Source organism: Protopterus annectens, chromosome 9.part0 (genome assembly GCF_019279795.1).
Source record: "Protopterus annectens isolate FY-2018-M chromosome 9.part0, PAN1.0, whole genome shotgun sequence".
NCBI classification, from domain to species: Eukaryota; Metazoa; Chordata; order Ceratodontiformes; family Protopteridae; genus Protopterus; species Protopterus annectens.
In genome coordinates this window covers 383,615,898-383,634,524 of record NC_056743.1, presented here as the reverse complement: position 1 = coordinate 383,634,524, position 18,627 = coordinate 383,615,898, and the positions used below count along the sequence as shown (strand labels likewise).

Genomic DNA, 18,627 nt, shown 5'->3' with positions numbered 1-18,627 from the left:
AGTTTAGTTTTCCTTCTGTCTCAATGCAGTCCAGCTTCACATTGGCCCTTAGACATAAAACAAGAGCATTTGTTGTGAAGATAATTTGACTGAACAGGTATCAACACCAAAAAAAGAAAGGCTGGGATGAGTTCTAGTCTGTTTACAGCAGAGCCTGTTGCTGTGATGGCCTTGATGTGAAGTAATAGCCATGCTTCCTTTCCCCAGTAGTGATGTCCACTTGTAAGATCTGCCCAGGTCCCCTTGCATCTGCTTCCAGCTTAATTCCATTCATTTTATGAATTGCCTGTAGCAGAGATCTTGCTAGTCTGTTAGGCATATCTGTGGCGAGTACGCTTACAAAACTATACTCTGCTTTGCTTTTGTGAAGCTTTGTATTGTACTCGCTCACATCGAATCCACTTTTTACTACTAGAAACACAAACATGTACTATATCTGTGAAGAAAGGTAACAAAAATTGGGCCTGTTTAGGTAGCTGACATTGTTTCAGTCTTTGATGTTCTTAGTAAAGATTGACCCCTCTCAATTTTCTCTTGAACTGTTTACATATGTCACTTTCTACTTCATCTAGATTAACCCTTACTGAGGAATTGAATATAGAATTAAGCATTAAAGGAGGTGAGGTCCACATGATTGCCTTATAGAATGATGACCATAAGTGAGCTATGTTAGAACTCATTCAAGGTGATAATGCATGCCCCTTGCAAGTCCCTTAGACTTCTAATCCAGGTGGTCTGGAATGGATGTTAAATACAAGAAGGCGGATGGCTTGTGTACTACCACTGCACAAGCAGTCTTCATGCCTGCTTGGGTAGCCTTCTCTGGTCACCTTTTGCCCAAGTCATTGGCCATGTGTCACTGATAGTAAACTGTCTGAGGCTCGTGGAGTAGTAGTCATTTCATAGGGTGATAAAAGTACACAGGAAAAGATACCAAGTACCCTGACTTGCTTTACAAATGAATGTATGCCATGACAAAAAGGACCCTGAGATGTAGTTCTCCTAATGTTCCCCTACCTAAGTCTGGTCTACCTGTTATCGAAATTTCACTTACCCGAACGTCACATACATGAGACAACTTTGCCAAAAACGTTATTTTACTGAAAACCTGGATCACCAGAATTTTATTCCTGGAAACTGACAACTTGGCCACCATGTTGAACTTTGCCCTTTTCCTCATTACTGTGCAATCTCAGTGGTGGTATATTTAGTTGGGGGTGTGGGGGGCATAGCCCCGCACTTGGGTGGGTTTGCTTTGCTTCCGTTATCTTTTTTTTTTTTTTTGTGTGGTGGCCACGTGGTAAGTTTCCTGGATTAAAAGTCTGATGATTTGGGTTGTCATTAAAATAAAGGTTTTGGTGAAGTTGTCTAGTGGATGTGATTTTTGGGTAAGTGACATTTCGATAATAAAAAGTAGACCCCCTCAATCATATCGCAAATTCCAAAATTAAGTACCTCCCTGGCATAAGTGAGGAGAAATGTTTTAATGGAGAGAAATAAGCCCCAGTTCTAACATAATTTTCTGCCAGGGAATGTCCTACCCACCTACTGCTGGCACATTCCTATCAGTCTGTGGCAGGTATCTTTCTCCTAAAATTGCAATTCTCATATCTGCAGAAATAGCTGAAAACAGCCTCTGTGGCACAGTTCTTCCTTCCTCATATTCACTGTACATGCACCGGTACCAGTTCTTCCTTCCTCATATTCACTCTACATGCAGTCTGTACCAGTACCAGTTCTTCCTTCCTCATATTCACTCTACATGCTGTCTGTACTGGTACCAGTTCTTCCTTCCTCATATTCACTCTACATGCAGTCTGTACCTGTACCAGTTCTTCCTTTCTCATGTTCACTCTACATGAGGTCTGTACAGATACCAGTTCTTCCTTCCTTGTATTCACTGTATATGCAGTCAGTACCGGTACCAGTTCTTCCTTCCTTCTATTCACTGTACATGCAGTCTGTACTGGTACCAGTTCTTCCTTTCCTTATTTTCACTGTACATGCATTCTGTACTGGTACCAGTTCTTCCAGCCTTGTATTCACTGTACATGCAGTCTGTACCGGTACCAGTTCTTCCTTCCTCATATTCACTCTACATGCAGTCTGCACCGGTGCCAGTTCTTCCTTCTTCATGTTCACTCTACACGCAGTCTGTACAGGCCCAGTTCTTCCTTCTTTATATTCACTGTACATGCAGTCTGTATGGGTACCAGTTCTTCCTTTCCTTATATTCACTGTCATGCAGTCTGTACCAGTTCTTCCTTCCTTGTATTCATTTTTAATGCATTCTTTACCGGTACCAGTTCTTCCTTCCTCGTATTCACTCTACATGCAGTCTGTACCGGTACCAGTTCTTCCTTCCTCATTTTCACTCTACATGCAGTCTGTACTGGTACCAGTTTTTCCTTCCTCGTATTCACTGTACATGCAGTCTGTACCGGTATCAGTTCTTCCTTCCTCATATTCACTCTACATGCAGCCAGTACTGGTAAATTGGATCTTTGATCACTTTCATCAAGTTCTGTAGTGATTCAAGTCTGTGCCTCTGTCTACCACTCACCATGATCATAAATCTCAGTTGTGTTTGGTCCCGTCCACATTACTTTTTGCTCTTGTTACTAATGGCCTCATGTCATGACAACAGCATTAGTGGAAAATAACACCCCTCTCCCAAGTTTGATAGTATGTTATCCTAGCTAATTATATCTAGAATCTAGTGGCACCAAAGCTCATCACAAAGAGGATGACACCAGAGAGGACCACAGCATTGCCTCTGTCAGGGTCTAACTAAAGCCAAGTCACTCTGTGACATTCTGGCAACTAGCAAACCATGCCAAATGTATTTGTTTTATTATTCTGTATGTATGCCAAGACCACACTGTGGCATGGGATGATGTATGTACTTATACCATTAGCAAGCTATATTCTGATACTAGCTTTATTGCTTTAGGACTTGCAGGTAAGAACACAAAGCAGACAGTGGTCTGATCCCTTGTCTTGGATTTTTGCCTAGGATTTGTTGCTGAAACTATCCTGAGGGAAGTGGATGGGGAACTGCAGGTTGGAGATGAAATATGTAGCATTAATCATGTTAGATTGCGCATTCAGCGGTGTGTGCTTACAGATATTCTGGTCTTAGTCTGTACACACCTGAAGAAATGACTTGAAGTAGCTGAAGTAAAATATTCCCCAGGTACTCCATGTGATGACTGCCATCTCAGCTCCCCTGACCCTAATTCTACATTGACCAAGTATGGTATGATGTGGGCTTGTAAGTGGAGAGAGTCACCAGATGGTCAGCTTGACTGGAGAGAATCATACCTCAAATTGTGTGCAGGAGAAAAAGAACTGTAGTTTTATTTTGTAAAGTTTATTTCTGCTGGAAATGTCTTTGTTTGCTTGGATGTAGTTTGATTGTGTGCATGTAAGAATTTCTGTTTCATTTAGCTGTGCTCTCTGTACAACTAATGTGCAGTTTTTGTCTTGCAGATGATAGCTGCTCGAGTGAAATATGACTTTCAGGCTCAAAATTCAAAGTGAGTATTGTTTTGATGTATTCCACTTATCAGAAGCATGCCTAAGGAATGTCACTGTTCATTTTATGGAGAACCCCTCCTTAAGAGGCTGCAGTCCCTGTTAACTTATCAGAGAGACCCCTACCAGATAAATTTTTAAATGAATGTACAACAGGAATGTTGTAAGAAAAATAAAAAGAACTAAAAGTGTTATAAGAGAAGCATTCCTCAATGATGATAGCTCATACCTCATTCACCAGCATGTCCTTCAGGCCTTTAAAGATATGTCTGCTGTGTTTTAATTAGATTTCATGATGGACACTCTTCGCTGCAGCCCTTTAACATTCTGTTAAAAAGAATGATTGCAGACCAAAGTGTTTGCTTCATTTTATTTGCAACCATGATTTTGTCTGGACTTGTTTTGGTGCTAAAACATTTCAACGGATACATATTAGTACTACAAATGTTACAAAGCAGTTTGATTAAGCTTGCTGCCTCTGTATTTAAAGAAATCTGGGAGGACACAGTATGGCAATATAGGTGTTCTGCAAAAACTTCAGAACTATGAATAAAACACAGTTTAACTAAAATATGTCAGTCAAAGCTAGAATGGTGAAATACAGAGGGAAATGGCTGAGTGCCAGGGTGATCATTTGGGAATGAAAATCATTTTGAAGCAAGGACCATGATTAAAACATATGGGCGAGTCCTATGCAATTTATATCCATATTTTTCTCTGACATAGAAGAGATTGTAAATTTGATAAACTTTTCTAGTGACACCACCACTGATGATGATTGCCACAAAAAAGGGCAACAAAACTTCTTGTTTAATGTGAAGATGACAATGTTATACAACCAGGGAGAGTGAGAGAACAAACAAATAACATGTGTACATACTTGTGGGCAGTTTGTTGCCCTAGAGAGGATCTAGAGTCATCATCTGGTAGAGGTGGATTCAGTTGGATTAAAGTAAGAAGTTAACAACCCGATCCAGTCAGATACCGGGTTGCTTTACTTGTTGCAAGTCAAGGGAAGCTGGGGTCCTTCTGCTTGTAAGGAATGCTGATAACTTCACATGCATAGTACTGTGTCATCTAGAAAGGTACATTAGACTTTGAGAAATTATGAAGACTGATACAGGTGATCTGCTGTGGCGACCCCTAACCAGGAAAAGCCAAAAGAAGAAGAATAAAGACTGATAGCAAAATGGTGGGGAGTGACTGGAAGTTAGGAATGGTCTCTGGACTTGGGAAAGATACATACAGGAAGAAAGTAGGGGTGGGAAGGTGTGCTGTGGTCTCTCAGCAGTTATTGATAGGCATGACATTTGTTGATTTCCACAGGTGATGGAGCCATGAGTGGAAAGTGGATGGGCAATGTTTAAGGCAAGCAGGAAGAATTTGTTCAAAGAGTAAGTGGTAGGGCCCATGAATGCTTTGTTGGAGGGAGTGTGTGATATATTATAGAGTAATACTTATGTTAAAATACGTAGTGTATATGGAAGAGGGACAAAAGTTAGGGGCAGGAGAGTGTTAGCTGCAATTATTGGACATGCATGATAACTGCAACATCAGTACTTTTGTATGTGTTAGTAGAGCATTTACTAGCTAGTTAATTTAGTTTAATAAATTAGTTAGTTAATTTAATTTAGTTAGCAGATATTGAAGGCCTGCAGCTTCTGAATTTTTCACTACATTTTCATATGTCTGTCTTTGAATTTAGTTCCTTTATAAAGTTATTGAAATTGGAAACATTTGTTAAAAAATGAAAGCCTTTTTGACTTCAAAGACTGCTCCAGAATGTTGAACCATATCCTTTTTAATGACTTTAAATTACATTGTAAACAAGACAACTGATGAATTTTGTTAAAAGTTGCAATAAGAGTGTATAGCAGTAATAACTGTTCCTTAGTCAGATTCATGTCTCTGCAGAGGTTCTGCTGAAGAAACCTTAGAAAATGGAGTGTAAAATGTATTTTTTGCTGTCTCTTCCATTATTGTATATTGTTGCTCTGCTGATCATTTATTTATTTTATTTTACTGGGATTGTCTGACTCAGCGGAGGCCTGGGGGGAAAAACCCCAAGTTACATATAATAAGAAATGTAAACAACAACATTTAAGAAAAACAGGTTACGTGGTAACCAGTGATATAATATCAACAAATTTCATAAATAAATAGTATAACATAGAAATAAGAGACAAGGTAGAAAAGTAAAAACAGTAATGAAAATTGCATAGAAGAAAAAACAAGGAAAAAGAGTGATACAAATAGAAATGAGAAAAAGGAAAAAACTAGAGTAAAGCAAACACTAGTAGATGTAATCAGTAAGGATGGTGAGTGACACAAGCTGCACATTATAATTGTTGATTTATGACTGAAACACATAAATAAGACACAATTCACAATTCGTAAACAGATAATTTACATTTTAGTGAAGGCTTTTATGTACTTGCAAATTGTTTAATTTCTGTTGACAAATACAAAACTGGGAATTGTATTGCATACATTGTCATGGTAATGCCAGGGTAACCCTATGGGCTAGGCTTGTAAAGGCTCCAGGGCCATTAGCCTAGTACACACCTATGAACCTGTAAGAGACATAAATAGAAGTACAAAAATATTAAGTCTGTTCTACCATACTAATTTATTTTTTTTAATTTTAAGTTTAATCTTTAATTTTCACTAATTTAGGTGTAACCCTATTATCACTCACTGGATAGCAAACTGGCTCACTCATAGGACCCAGAAGGTCAAAATAAGTGAGGCCACCTCAACCAAGTGGCAAGCAACTAGCAGAGACCCCCAAGGCTCTGTATTGGGACCTCTCCTTTTTGACACCTACTTCTCTGAAATGGAAACAAATGCTGAAGGTTTATGGCTGACTAAGTTTGCAGATGATTGCAAGCTGCGGTTTATCATCGACTCTATTGCAGACACTAGCATTCTTCAAGAAGGTCGGTCTCTGACTAACAAATGTTACTACAGCCATGGTCTTAAACTCAGTGCTAAGAAATACATAATTGTACCCTTTGGGAAGTCAACCATCCTGGCTAATTACCATGTTGATAATATGCCCCTAAGAGCTGACACAGTGGTCAGGGATCTGAGTACGCATGTGGACATTAGCCTTTCCTTCGACCACCATATGGCCACAGTGGTGAGGAAATCCTTTTATGTTGCACAACTTATAAGTAAGGGTATGACATTGAGGTCCAAAGAGGTCATTATTCCACTGTTATTTATCCTTTTCAGACCATACAGTGTTCCCTTTGGTATGTACCTGACCAGGTATATGCAGCAACTAGAGTGACCTCAAAGGTTCCTTACAAAAAGAATACAAGGAGTAATAAACCTGCTTCATCAAAGCATCTACCTTTCCCTTTACTCTGTCTCCTACAAATTGCTGAGGGGTAATCTCTGCCTGGCTTATAAGGCATCTGCAAACCCCATACTTATGAATCTCCTACATATTTGTAAGTCAAAGAGAACCAGAAATACAAGGTCTAGGGACCTGAATTTTGCCTGTGACTTAAACAGAGCATGCTAGACAGACAGCTATATATCCCAGAAACTGCCCCTCCTATGGAACAGGCTTCTCATTAATGTGAAGCTGAGTTCATGTATTATCCAATTTAAGCGCAACCTAGATCAGTGGATAGTGTATGAAATTTACACTGGGCCTGGCACCCGTGTCCCTTAAGGGCACTAGGCCTGGCACCCGTGTCCCTTAAGGGCACTGGGCCTGGCACCCGTGTCCCTTAAGGGCACTGGGCCTGGCACCCGTGTCCCTTAAGGGCACTGGGCCTGGCACCCGTGTCCCTTAAGGGCACTGGGCCTGGCACCCGTGTCCCTTAAGGGCACTGGGCCTGGCACCCGTGTCCCTTAAGGGCACTGGGCCTGGCATCCTTGTCCACAGAGGTAGCTTATAATACATGACACCACTATTCTTTCAGGAAAACTTGACTTGGCTTAGAAAGGCCTCCTGGGTCGTTGGCCTAGTAACAATCTATGAATCGGTAAAAACAAGTCCAGATCAAGGAAAAGATTCCAGATAATTGTTTGGTAACCAGAACAGAATTCAATAGAACTTGAAGTAACAAGACATAATGTAGCCTAACATAATGTAAAATAACAAAGTATAATTAATATACTTTAATATCACAATGTCAGATGACATTATGAAGTTCAGAAGTCCTCCTCCCCTTGCGGGTGCAGTTCCTAGGAAGTGGCACATACCTCTGACTTTATTCCCGCCTGAATTCCTACACAAAAGCATATAAGCTAATCTGTCCTACATATATCATCAAATATTAAAATGACCCCAAAACAGGGCTTAAAGGTAATGCCTAAAACAAAAACTGCTAGCTGCATGGTGCCTGCCAATATTACCCATCTGTCTCCCAGTTAGTGTGCCTAAGATATCCCCTTATCAACTTTATCTTCTGCATTGGGTAAATGTTTGAAGTCTGTAGAACAGCCATAGTTGTGCCCCAGTACAAGTGGGATCCCACCACTGACCATTATAATGACAAACCCAGTAACACTGACAACATTACCTGCAAGATATTGAAGCAAGTTCCAGTGGAACTCATGAACAGTCCCTTGACCCCCAAATAGTTTGGCTTTGTGAAGGATAGATGTTGACTGCTGAACTTGATGAATAACTCTCAGAGAGTGACTGGAGCATTGGATAATGAAAAGTCTGTGTACAGTGCCTGCCGTGATCTGGTAGAAACCTTCAACCTTACCCCAAACTCTGACTAAACCGTATCCCAAACTGTTACATTATAAGTAAACTCACCAAACTGAAAGTTATCATGAAGTCTGGTATTATAAATAAGTTTACCAAACTGAACATCTTCGTGAACTCTGATGCTGTAAATAAGTTCACCAAACTGAATATTATCCCAAACTCTGCTGTTATAAATAAGTTCACCAAAACTGAACATTATCCGAAACTCTGCTACTTGTAAATAATGTCATCAAGCTGAATGTTATCGTGAACTCTGCTAATGCAAAGAGGTTAACCAAACTGAACATTATCCCAAACTCTGCTACTTGTAAATAATGTCATCAAGCTGAATGTTATCCTGAACTCTGCTAATGCCAATAGGTTAACCAAACTGAACATTATCCCAAACTCTGCTACTTGTAAATAATGTCATCAAGCTGAATGTTATCGTGAACTCTGCTAATGCCAATAGGTTAACCAAATTGAACATTATCCCAAACTCTGCTACTGGAAATAATGTCATCAAGCTGAATGTTATCCTGAACTCTGCTAATGCCAATAGGTTAACCAAACTGAACATTATCCCAAACTCTGCTACTTGTAAATAATGTCATCAAGCTGAATGTTATCGTGAACTCTGCTAATGCCAATAGGTTAACCAAACTGAACATTATCCCAAACTCTGCTACTTGTAAATAATGTCATCAAGCTGAATGTTAGCCTGAACTCTGCTAATGCCAATAGGTTAACCAAACTGAACATTATCCCAAACTCTGCTACTGGAAATAATGTCATCAAGCTGAATGTTAATGTGAACTCTGCTAATGCCAATAGGTTAACCAAACTGAACATTATCCCAAACTCTGCTACTTGTAAATAATGTCATCAAGCTGAATGTTATCCTGAACTCTGCTAATGCCAATAGGTTAACCAAACTGAACATTATCCCAAACTCTGCTACTTGTAAATAATGTCATCAAGCTGAATGTTATCCTGAACTCTGCTAATGCCAATAGGTTAACCAAACTGAACATTATCCCAAACTCTGCTACTTGTAAATAATGTCATCAAGCTGAATGTTATCGTGAACTCTGCTAATGCCAATAGGTTAACCAAACTGAACATTATCCCAAACTCTGCTACTGGAAATAATGTCATCAAGCTGAATGTTATCCTGAACTCTGCTAATGCCAATAGGTTAACCAAACTGAACATTATCCCAAACTCTGCTACTTGTAAATAATGTCATCAAGCTGAATGTTATCATGAACTCTGCTAATGCCAATAGGTTAACCAAACTGAACATTATCCCAAACTCTGCTACTTGTAAATAATGTCATCAAGCTGAATGTTATCCTGAACTCTGCTAATGCCAATAGGTTAACCAAACTGAACATTATCCCAAACTCTGCTACTTGTAAATAATGTCATCAAGCTGAATGTTATCCTGAACTCTGCTAATGCCAATAGGTTAACCAAACTGAACATTATCCCAAACTCTGCTACTTGTAAATAATGTCATCAAGCTGAATGTTATCGTGAACTCTGCTAATGCCAATAGGTTAACCAAACTGAACATTATCCCAAACTCTGCTACTTGTAAATAATGTCATCAAGCTGAATGTTATCCTGAACTCTGCTAATGCCAATAGGTTAACCAAACTGAACATTATCCCAAACTCTGCTACTTGTAAATAATGTCATCAAGCTGAATGTTATCGTGAACTCTGCTAATGCCAATAGGTTAACCAAACTGAACATTATCCCAAACTCTGCTACTTGTAAATAATGTCATCAAGCTGAATGTTATCGTGAACTCTGCTAATGCCAATAGGTTAACCAAACTGAACATTATCCCAAACTCTGCTACTGGAAATAAGCTCACCAAATGAACATTATCTCAAAACACTGCTGTTGTAAATAAGTTCTGCAAACTGAGCATTATCCCAAAGTGTGATATCGTAAATAAGTCCACCAAACTGAGCATTATCCTAACGTGTGTTATTGTAAATCATTTTCTTCTTTCAGCTTTTCCCGGTTAGGGGCTGCCACAGCGGATCACCTGTTCGCTCATGATTGGCAGTGGAGTTGTACGGTATCGAGTTGCCAGCCCGGCGCTCAACCTTCCACAGAAGGCACATACACTCACACCTAGGGCTAATGTAGAGTGTCCAATCCACCTACAGTATGTCTCTGGGATGTGGGAGGAAACTGGAGTACCCAGAGGAAACCCATGCGACCACAGGGAAGACATGCAGACTCCACACAGAAGGCACCCCAGCTGAGGATTGAACCGGAGAACCTCTTGCTGTGAGGTGACAATGCTAACAGCTGCACCACCATGGCCGCCCAAAGTGTTATATTGTAAATAAACTCACTAAACTGAACTACTCTATGTAAATAAATGGATAATAAAATAGCCAGAAACAAATGTGTGTGGTGACATTTGGTGGCATACTGTCATCAGAAGTCTGTCACAAGTGGTGTACCAGTGGACTCTTCATTGGGACCCTGCCTATTCATACTACTATAATGTCAGTGGGCTGTGGCTGACCAAGTTTGTCTACAAGTGTGAAATTGGCACGGTCACTTTCTTACATATGTAGATAATTTAACTGTGTAGCTATGAGAAACAATGTTTGCATTATCTTAGGTTATTGTTTAGAACCAAAATATCGGTTGCACCATTGCTACATTTGCACCACTATATACAGTATATACATTAGTTTAAAACATTGATTCCACTACAGAGTAGCTATTGGTTAAACGTATTGCTCACATGTCAGGGTGTTGTACGCGTTTTCATGACCGTAGACTAGATACCTTATTAACCATTGTCCCTGAAGTACTTACTAAGCTATCTCACTTTGTTGATGTTCTACCAGAGCTGACTTGATGTTCTACCAGAGCTGACTTGAATCCCTGAAGAGCATCTTGGACTTTTGTCTCTGCCGGAAAATTGTTCCATCGGGCAGGACCCATTTTGGAAAAGGAGAACTATAACTGTTTTGAAAGGAGGTCTATTCATTGAAAGAACATTTTCTTGACTGTTTCTTATGGAGTATGACTGATTGCTCAATGCATTCACCATCAGGAAGGCCAGTAGCATTAATTTGAAACTTTATATGTTAGTATCCATAATAGGTAGGTAGATCTTTCAACAAAAGATAGTCAATTGATTTTCTTAAGTAGGCTGCAGTGGTGGGTGTGAGGATAGGCAAGAAATGTGAATCTGCAAATTTTATTTTAGCTGCATGAAGTCTGTGGTTATTGTATTTGGAATGAAATACTATTAATGGTAGTCCATATTCCAGTTATGTTAGAACATTTTTATAAAGGGAAATATAAGCATCAGGAGAGAAAAGGTGCAGTAGTCTAGCATAGTTTTAGCTGTTGTCAGTAGTTTAACTATGTTATCAGTATGAATGCTGAAGATGATGGAAAGTTAAGAGTAAGCATTTGTATTTTGAAACACTGAAAAATACTGTTACTGTTATCAGTTATTGTGCAATGAGGCAGCTGCTGCATTTTGTGAGGGGTAGAAAAGAGCCTAAAGTTGGTCTTTTTGTGGTTAATGAGGTCAGTATCTCTGCCCAGGTGCAGAAGCAAGAAAAGGATTGTTGGAGTTGCTTTTCTAGGGCAATGGAAGCCTTGAGATTCCAGGAGTCGTATGTAAAATTAAGTGAAGGAAAGTTGTGTGTGAGATTGTTAAATAGTGAGGATAGGAGGGGCCTAAAACTTATCCATGAGGGATATCTGGAGTAAGTGTCTCATTTGATGCAGGCTGCTTCTTAGAAAATATTTAAAGTTCTGTTGTCCAGATTTGGAACCATTTTTATGTTGTTGGATCCAAAGTTAAATTTTTGTTGTTTGGAGATGGCAAAATGCAAATAAAATAAAAATAAAATGCATAGGCCGTGCTGCTAAATGCTCAGAGTCTAAACATGAAACTGCACTCATTGCAAGCATTCTTAACCCTGGAAAAGGCTGATATCTGCGCAGTCACAGAAACCTGGTTCAAAGCTGTGGAGAGCACCCCAGCCTTAAAGACGTACACACCTCCAGGCTGGTCAAACAGTATGATGCAAAGGAGACACTCCAGGTGCAGTTAACCATTGACAAAGACCCCTATACAAATCATAGCTAGCTACCAGCCCCTAAATCTGACTCAAGATGCCCACTCCACCTGTCTGGACTTCTTCAAATCTATCAATATTCAACCCCTTACCCTGATCCCTGGTGGCTTTACCTACCCAAACATAGACTGAAAGAACAACTCATGCCAGAACACAAATGCTCAGAGATTCCTCGATGTTTGTCAGTGCAAATGCTTTGTAACAGCTAGTCAATACCCCCACAAGAGGTGATATCTTGGACTTGATATTAACCAACATGAGTAACCACTGCAGTATCATCCAACCATAAAGCAGTCACTTTCAAAGTCACCATCTCCCCCAACCCCCTCTAGCTAGGTCAAACAAAAATCTTCTCCAAAGCTGATTATAGCCACTGGAGGGATGGTCAGCTTCACAGCCTCCTCCCCTTCTCTAGGAACTGGCACCAGTATACAAAACTGTACCAAAACACTATATGAGCATTTATATAGATGCATGGAATCAGGAATATACGACAGGACTAAATCATCCTCCCCAAGGAAGAGTAAACCTGTCCGGTGGACATCTGCAATAAACTCTATAACAAAAGGAAAAAAAATTGCTGTCCAGGACCAAGAAGGAGCAGATGCCCAATTGAAAACAATATTTCCTTAGCCTGAACAAGCAAATAAGAGCACTAGTGAAATCCTCCAAAGGAAACTTTGAGTCCAAATTGGTCACATCTACTAGAGACAGTCATAAGGCCTTCTTCACATATGTCCGCAATCTCAAAGGAAGCACCCAGATCTGTTCAGAACTGGTGTTCATGGACACCACATATATAAATGCCGTAGATATAGCAAACTTGCTGGTTGACAGATTCAGCAAAACCTTTACCCCTCTGTCCCCCATCAGTAAATCAGGACATTCCCAGTACCTCCTCCCTTCCCCTTATATCTAGGGAACAGGTCATCGCTGCTCTCTCAAAGGCAAAAAATACAGCCTCCATGGGACCCAATAATATCCCAGGCTGCATCTTGCATGAACACAGGCAAGAACTTGCAGCACCATTAGGCACCCTATTCAACCAAAGCCTGAGTACTGGCTTTGTCCCAGATGAGTAGAGGACAGCCACTGTCATCCCTTTGCACAAAGGTAGAGTATCCACCAATCCGAGAAATTATAGACCCATCAGCCTAACTAGTCTGATCTGCAAGGCCATGGAATGGATTATCATGGACCTCATTAACAAGGGCATTGGCAACCTCCAAACACTTGATCCCACACAGTTTGGCTTCATCAAAGGGAGGTCATGTCTGTTAAATTTGGTCAACTTCTTTGAGACAGTCACCAAAGCCATGGAAGAGGGGAAGGACTGCACACCGCCTATCTTGACCTGGCCAAACCTTCAACATTATTTCCCACTTGGGCATAGTAGATCAACTCTGTCAACTAGGCATCAATCCGTATGTTGCCAGATGGGTAGCTAACTGGCTCACTGATGGAAACCACCTAGTCAAAATAGGGGAAGCCACCTCAAGCAAGTAGACCCATAATGAGTAGCATACCCCAGGGTTCGGGATTGAGGCCTCTCTTATTTGGGATATAGTTTTCTGAGGTGCAGGCCAAAACAAGTGGGCTATGGCTGACCAATTTTGCAGATGACTACAAGCTGGGCACTATCATCAATTCCCCTAATGATGTGGACATACTCCAAGAGGGGCTCACCCAAACAAATACTGGTACCAGAAATATGGCCTCAAGCTAAATACCAAAAAATGCATTATCATCCCCCTTGGGGAGAGTGATGTCCCCACAAATTATCCCATTAATAACAATGTCCTAAGCATGCAATCAGTCATGAGGGATTTGAGCACCCAGATTAATAGCAACCTGACTTTTGACCACCATGTTGCTTCTGTTGTATGGAAAGCTTTTAACAATGGCCCACCTCATAAGTAAGGGTATCTCATTCAGGGACAAGGAGGTCATAACATCCTGTCTTCTTCTTCTTTCGGCTGCTCCCGTTAGGGGTCGCAACAGCAGATCTACTGTTTCTATTTCTTCCTGTCTTCTGCATCTTGTTGTGTCACACCAACCACCTGCATGTCCTTTCTCATCACATCCATAAACCTTATCTTAGGCCTCCCTCTTTTCCTGTTACCTGGCAGCTTCATCCTTAGCATCTTTTTCCCAATGTACTCTGCATCCCTCCTCAGCACATGTCCAAACCAGCGTAATCTTGCCTCTCTGGCTTTGTCTCCAAACCTTCCAACCTGGGCTGACCCTCTAATATACTTATTCCTAATCCTGTCCATCCTCGTCACACCCAGTGCAAATCTTAACATCTTCAACTCTGCCACGTCAAGCTCTGACTCGTGCCTTTTTGTCAATACCACTGTCTCCAGCCCATATAACATAGCTGGTCTTACTACCTTCTTGTAGACCTTCCCTTTCACTCTTACTGGTACTCATCTGTCACAAATCACTCCTGACACTCATCTCCACCCACTCCATCCTGCCTGTACTCTCTTCACCTCTCTTCCACACTCACCATTACTCTGAACTGTTGATCCCAAGTACTTAAACTCATCCACCTTCACCACCTCTACTCCCTGCATCCTCACCATTCCTCTATCCTCCCTCTCATTCGCACACATTTATTCTGTCTTAGTCCTGCTGACCTTAATTCCTCTTCCCTCTAGAGCATATCTCCACCTCGCCAGGGTCTCCTCCACCTGTTCCCTACTCTCACTACAGATCACAATGTCATCTACAACCATCACAGTCCACGGGGACTCCTGTCTGATCTCATCTGTCAACCTGTCCATCACCATTGCAAATAAGAAAGGGCTCAGAGCTGATCCTTGATGTAATTCCATCTTAAACGCGTCCGTCACTCCCACCGCAGACCTCACTGCTCTCACACTGCCCTCGTACATATCCTGTACCACTCTTACATACTTCTCTGACATTCCCGGCTTCCTCATACAATACCACAAGTCCTCTATAGGCACCCTGTCATATGCTTTCTCTAAATCCACAAAGACACAATGCAACTCCTTCTGACCTTCTCTGTACTTCTCCATCAATACTCTGAGCAAACATCGCATCTGTAGTGCTCTTTCCTGGCATGAAACCATACTGCTGATCACTAATCATCACCTCCCTTCTTAACCTAGCTTCCACTACTCTTTCCCATAACTTCATGCTGTGACTGATTAGTTTAATCCCTCTGTAGTTACTACAGCTCTGCACATCACCCTTATTCTTAAAAATCAGTACCAATACACTTTTTCTCCATTCCTCAGGCATCCTCTCACTTTCCAAGATTTCATTAAACAATCTAGTTAAAAACTCCACTGCCATTTCACCTAAACACCTCCATGCTTCCACAGGTATGTCATCTGGACAAACAGCCTTTCCGTTCTTCATCCTCTTCATAGCTAACCTTACATCCTCTTTGCTAATCCACTGGGCTTCATGATTCACTATCCGCACATCATCCAACCTTCTCTCCCTCTCATTCTCTTCATTCATCAACCCCTCAAAGTACTCTTTCCATCTGCTCAACACACTCTCCTCGCTTGTATGTTTCCCTCATTATCCTTTATCACCCTTACCTGCTGCTCATCTTTACTAGCTCGGTCCCTCTGTCTAGCCAATCGGTACAGGTCCTTTTCTCCCACCTTAGTGTCCAACCTTTTAAACAACTCTTCATACATCTTATCCTTCGCCACCTCTCTCTTTGCCATGCACCTCATCTCCTTATACTCTTGTCTACTTTCTTCATCTCTTTGACAATCCCACTTCTTCTTCGGCAACCTTTTTCTCTGTATACTCTCCTGTACTACTTCATTCTACCACCAGGTCTCCTTGTCCTCCTTCCTCTTTCCAGATGTCACACCAAGCACCTTTCTAGCCATCTCTCTTACTAGCTCTGCTGTAGTTACCCAGCTGTTCATTAACTCTTCACTGCCACCCTGTGCCTGTCTTAACTCTTCCCTGAACATCACCTCACAGTTACCTTTTTTCAATTTCCGCCATTTGATCCTTGGTGCTGCCCTCACACTCATCCTCCTCTTCTTGATCACCAATGTCATCCTGCAAACCACCATCCTATGCTGCCTAACTACACTTTCCCCTGCCACCACTTTACAGTCTCCAATCTCCTTCAGACTGGCCCTCCGACATAAATATAATCCACCTGTGTGCATCTTCCTTCACTCTTGTATGTCACCCTATGCTCCCCCCTCTTGTTAAAATACGTATTCATCACAGCCATGTCCATCCTTTTCGCAAAATCCACTACCATCTGACCTTCTGCATTCCTTTGCTTAACACCATACCTACCCATCTCTTCCTCATCCCCTCTGTTCCCTTCACCAACATGCCCATTGTAATCCTCTCCAATCACCAGTCTCTCACCCTTGGGTACAGTCATCACCACTTCATCCAACTCGCTCCAAAAATTTTCTTTCTCATCCATCGCACACCCAACTTGTGGAGCATATGCACTAACAACATTCATCATTACATCATCAATTTCCAGCTTCTTAAACATCACTCTATCCGACACTCTTTTCACCTCCAAAACACTCTTAGCATACTGTTCCTTCAGGATAATGCCTACGCCATTTCTCCTCCCATCCACACTATGATAAAACAATTTGAAACCACCTCAGAGCCTTGCTCCCCTTCCATCTGGTCTCTTGCACACACAATATACCAACCTTTCTTCGGTCCGTCATATCAGCTAGCTATCTCCTTATAGCAGTCATACTGCCAACATTCAAAGTTCCGACCCTCACTATCACAGTCCTAGCCTATACCTGCCTTTGGGCATGCTTTCTCCCTCTTCTCTTCCTTCGGCCAACAGTAGCCCAATTTCTGCCAGCACCCTGTTGGCCAACAGTACTGGTGGCGGTCGTTGTTAACCCAGGCCTCGACCGATCCGGTATGTATTTTTGTACTGTTGTCTGCATGTATGATTTGGCAGAAAAAGGTCATAACATCCTATATTCTTCCATTATAAGGCCCGTTATTGAGTACAATGTCCCATTCAGCATGTACCTCGCAAAGCACATGCAGCAGCTGGAGAGACCACAGAGGCTCCTCACCAGGAGAATCCAGGGCCTCAAAAATCTCCCATAGACAGATAGGCTAAAAGCCCTATCCCTGTACTCAGTTTCATACAAACTCCTCAGAGGTGTTTTCTGGCATACAAGGTGATCTCGGACCCCACCTTGATGGGGGCTGCTACATTTCCGCAAATCAAGCTTCACTCGAGTAACACGCACAGGTGGCCTCATCCTAGTCTGTGACATCAATAGACTTGTTGGCGGGAGAGATTTGTGTCCCAGATACTCAATCTGTGGAATAGACTCCCTCTCCATGTCAAGCAGAGTACCTCTTTACCCCTTTTTAAGCAAAACTTGGATAACTGGATGGGAAACAGAAAATACATTCCTGGGATTCCACCTGTGTCCTTGCTGGACAGGGGCATTAGGTGCTGACTTGTCTAAACATAAGCTAAACTCTTGGCTGGGGTTATAAAAGCCTCAGGGCCAATAGCCTAGCAACTTCCTATGAGTCATATTAAATGCCCTGGTCCTGTCAACAAATATACCAGCTGTAATGAGGCCATTGTTAACACTGTGCATCTGTTGGAGAGAGAATGGCTGTAATGGCGCTAAATGTATTTCTGAATCTGTCCAGTTTCTCTGAGAGGGGGCTGTAGTTATTGAATAATTAGGCATTTGTATAGAATTTTCTCAAAGATTTTGATTAGTGGGCAGAGGTTGGAGACTGGTCTATATTTTTATTTATTTTTATTTTAGGGGGCTGTACCTGTGGATGTACGATAATGACGATATGTTTTAGCATTGCTAGCACTACTTTTGTAGTAAGTGATAAACTGAAGGTAACGGTAAGAGGTTTGGCAATGTTGTCTGCTCTTCTAGGGAAGTTTTTAAATAATTATGAAATCTGTGGATTCCAAATTACTGCTGAACCTTCGTTGTCTTGTTGTGCATACTTTTGATCAGAAGACATATGTGTTAAGATAGCAAACCAAGAAGTAACTTTTTAGACTCGAGCATTCTGTGTGAAAGCTCAGTTCCTGTGCCATAAGACAGAGCACTGGGGAAATGATCCGCTTTCTGTCACAGTTGAATAAGTACTTCTCCACCTGTAATAAGGCTTGTATCATTTGTACCATTTACTTTTTCTCTACAGCATGTCGACAGTACATACTTGTGTAAGAAAAATGCCCAAGCT

At 41.3% G+C, this 18,627-nt stretch overlaps 1 protein-coding gene across 3 annotated transcripts in view; it reads left to right on the top strand.

The window, feature by feature from the left end:
- The window catches only part of SORBS3 (sorbin and SH3 domain containing 3), a 1,673,489-nt gene that overhangs the window by 1,335,382 nt on the left and 319,480 nt on the right, over positions 1 to 18,627 (top strand). For all 3 annotated transcript variants that reach the window (XM_044082929.1, XM_044082928.1, XM_044082927.1), the window contains one exon: positions 3,493 to 3,539. In XM_044082929.1, the coding sequence (XP_043938864.1) occupies positions 3,493 to 3,539 (47 nt within the window). The remainder of the gene's footprint in view (positions 1 to 3,492; positions 3,540 to 18,627) is intronic.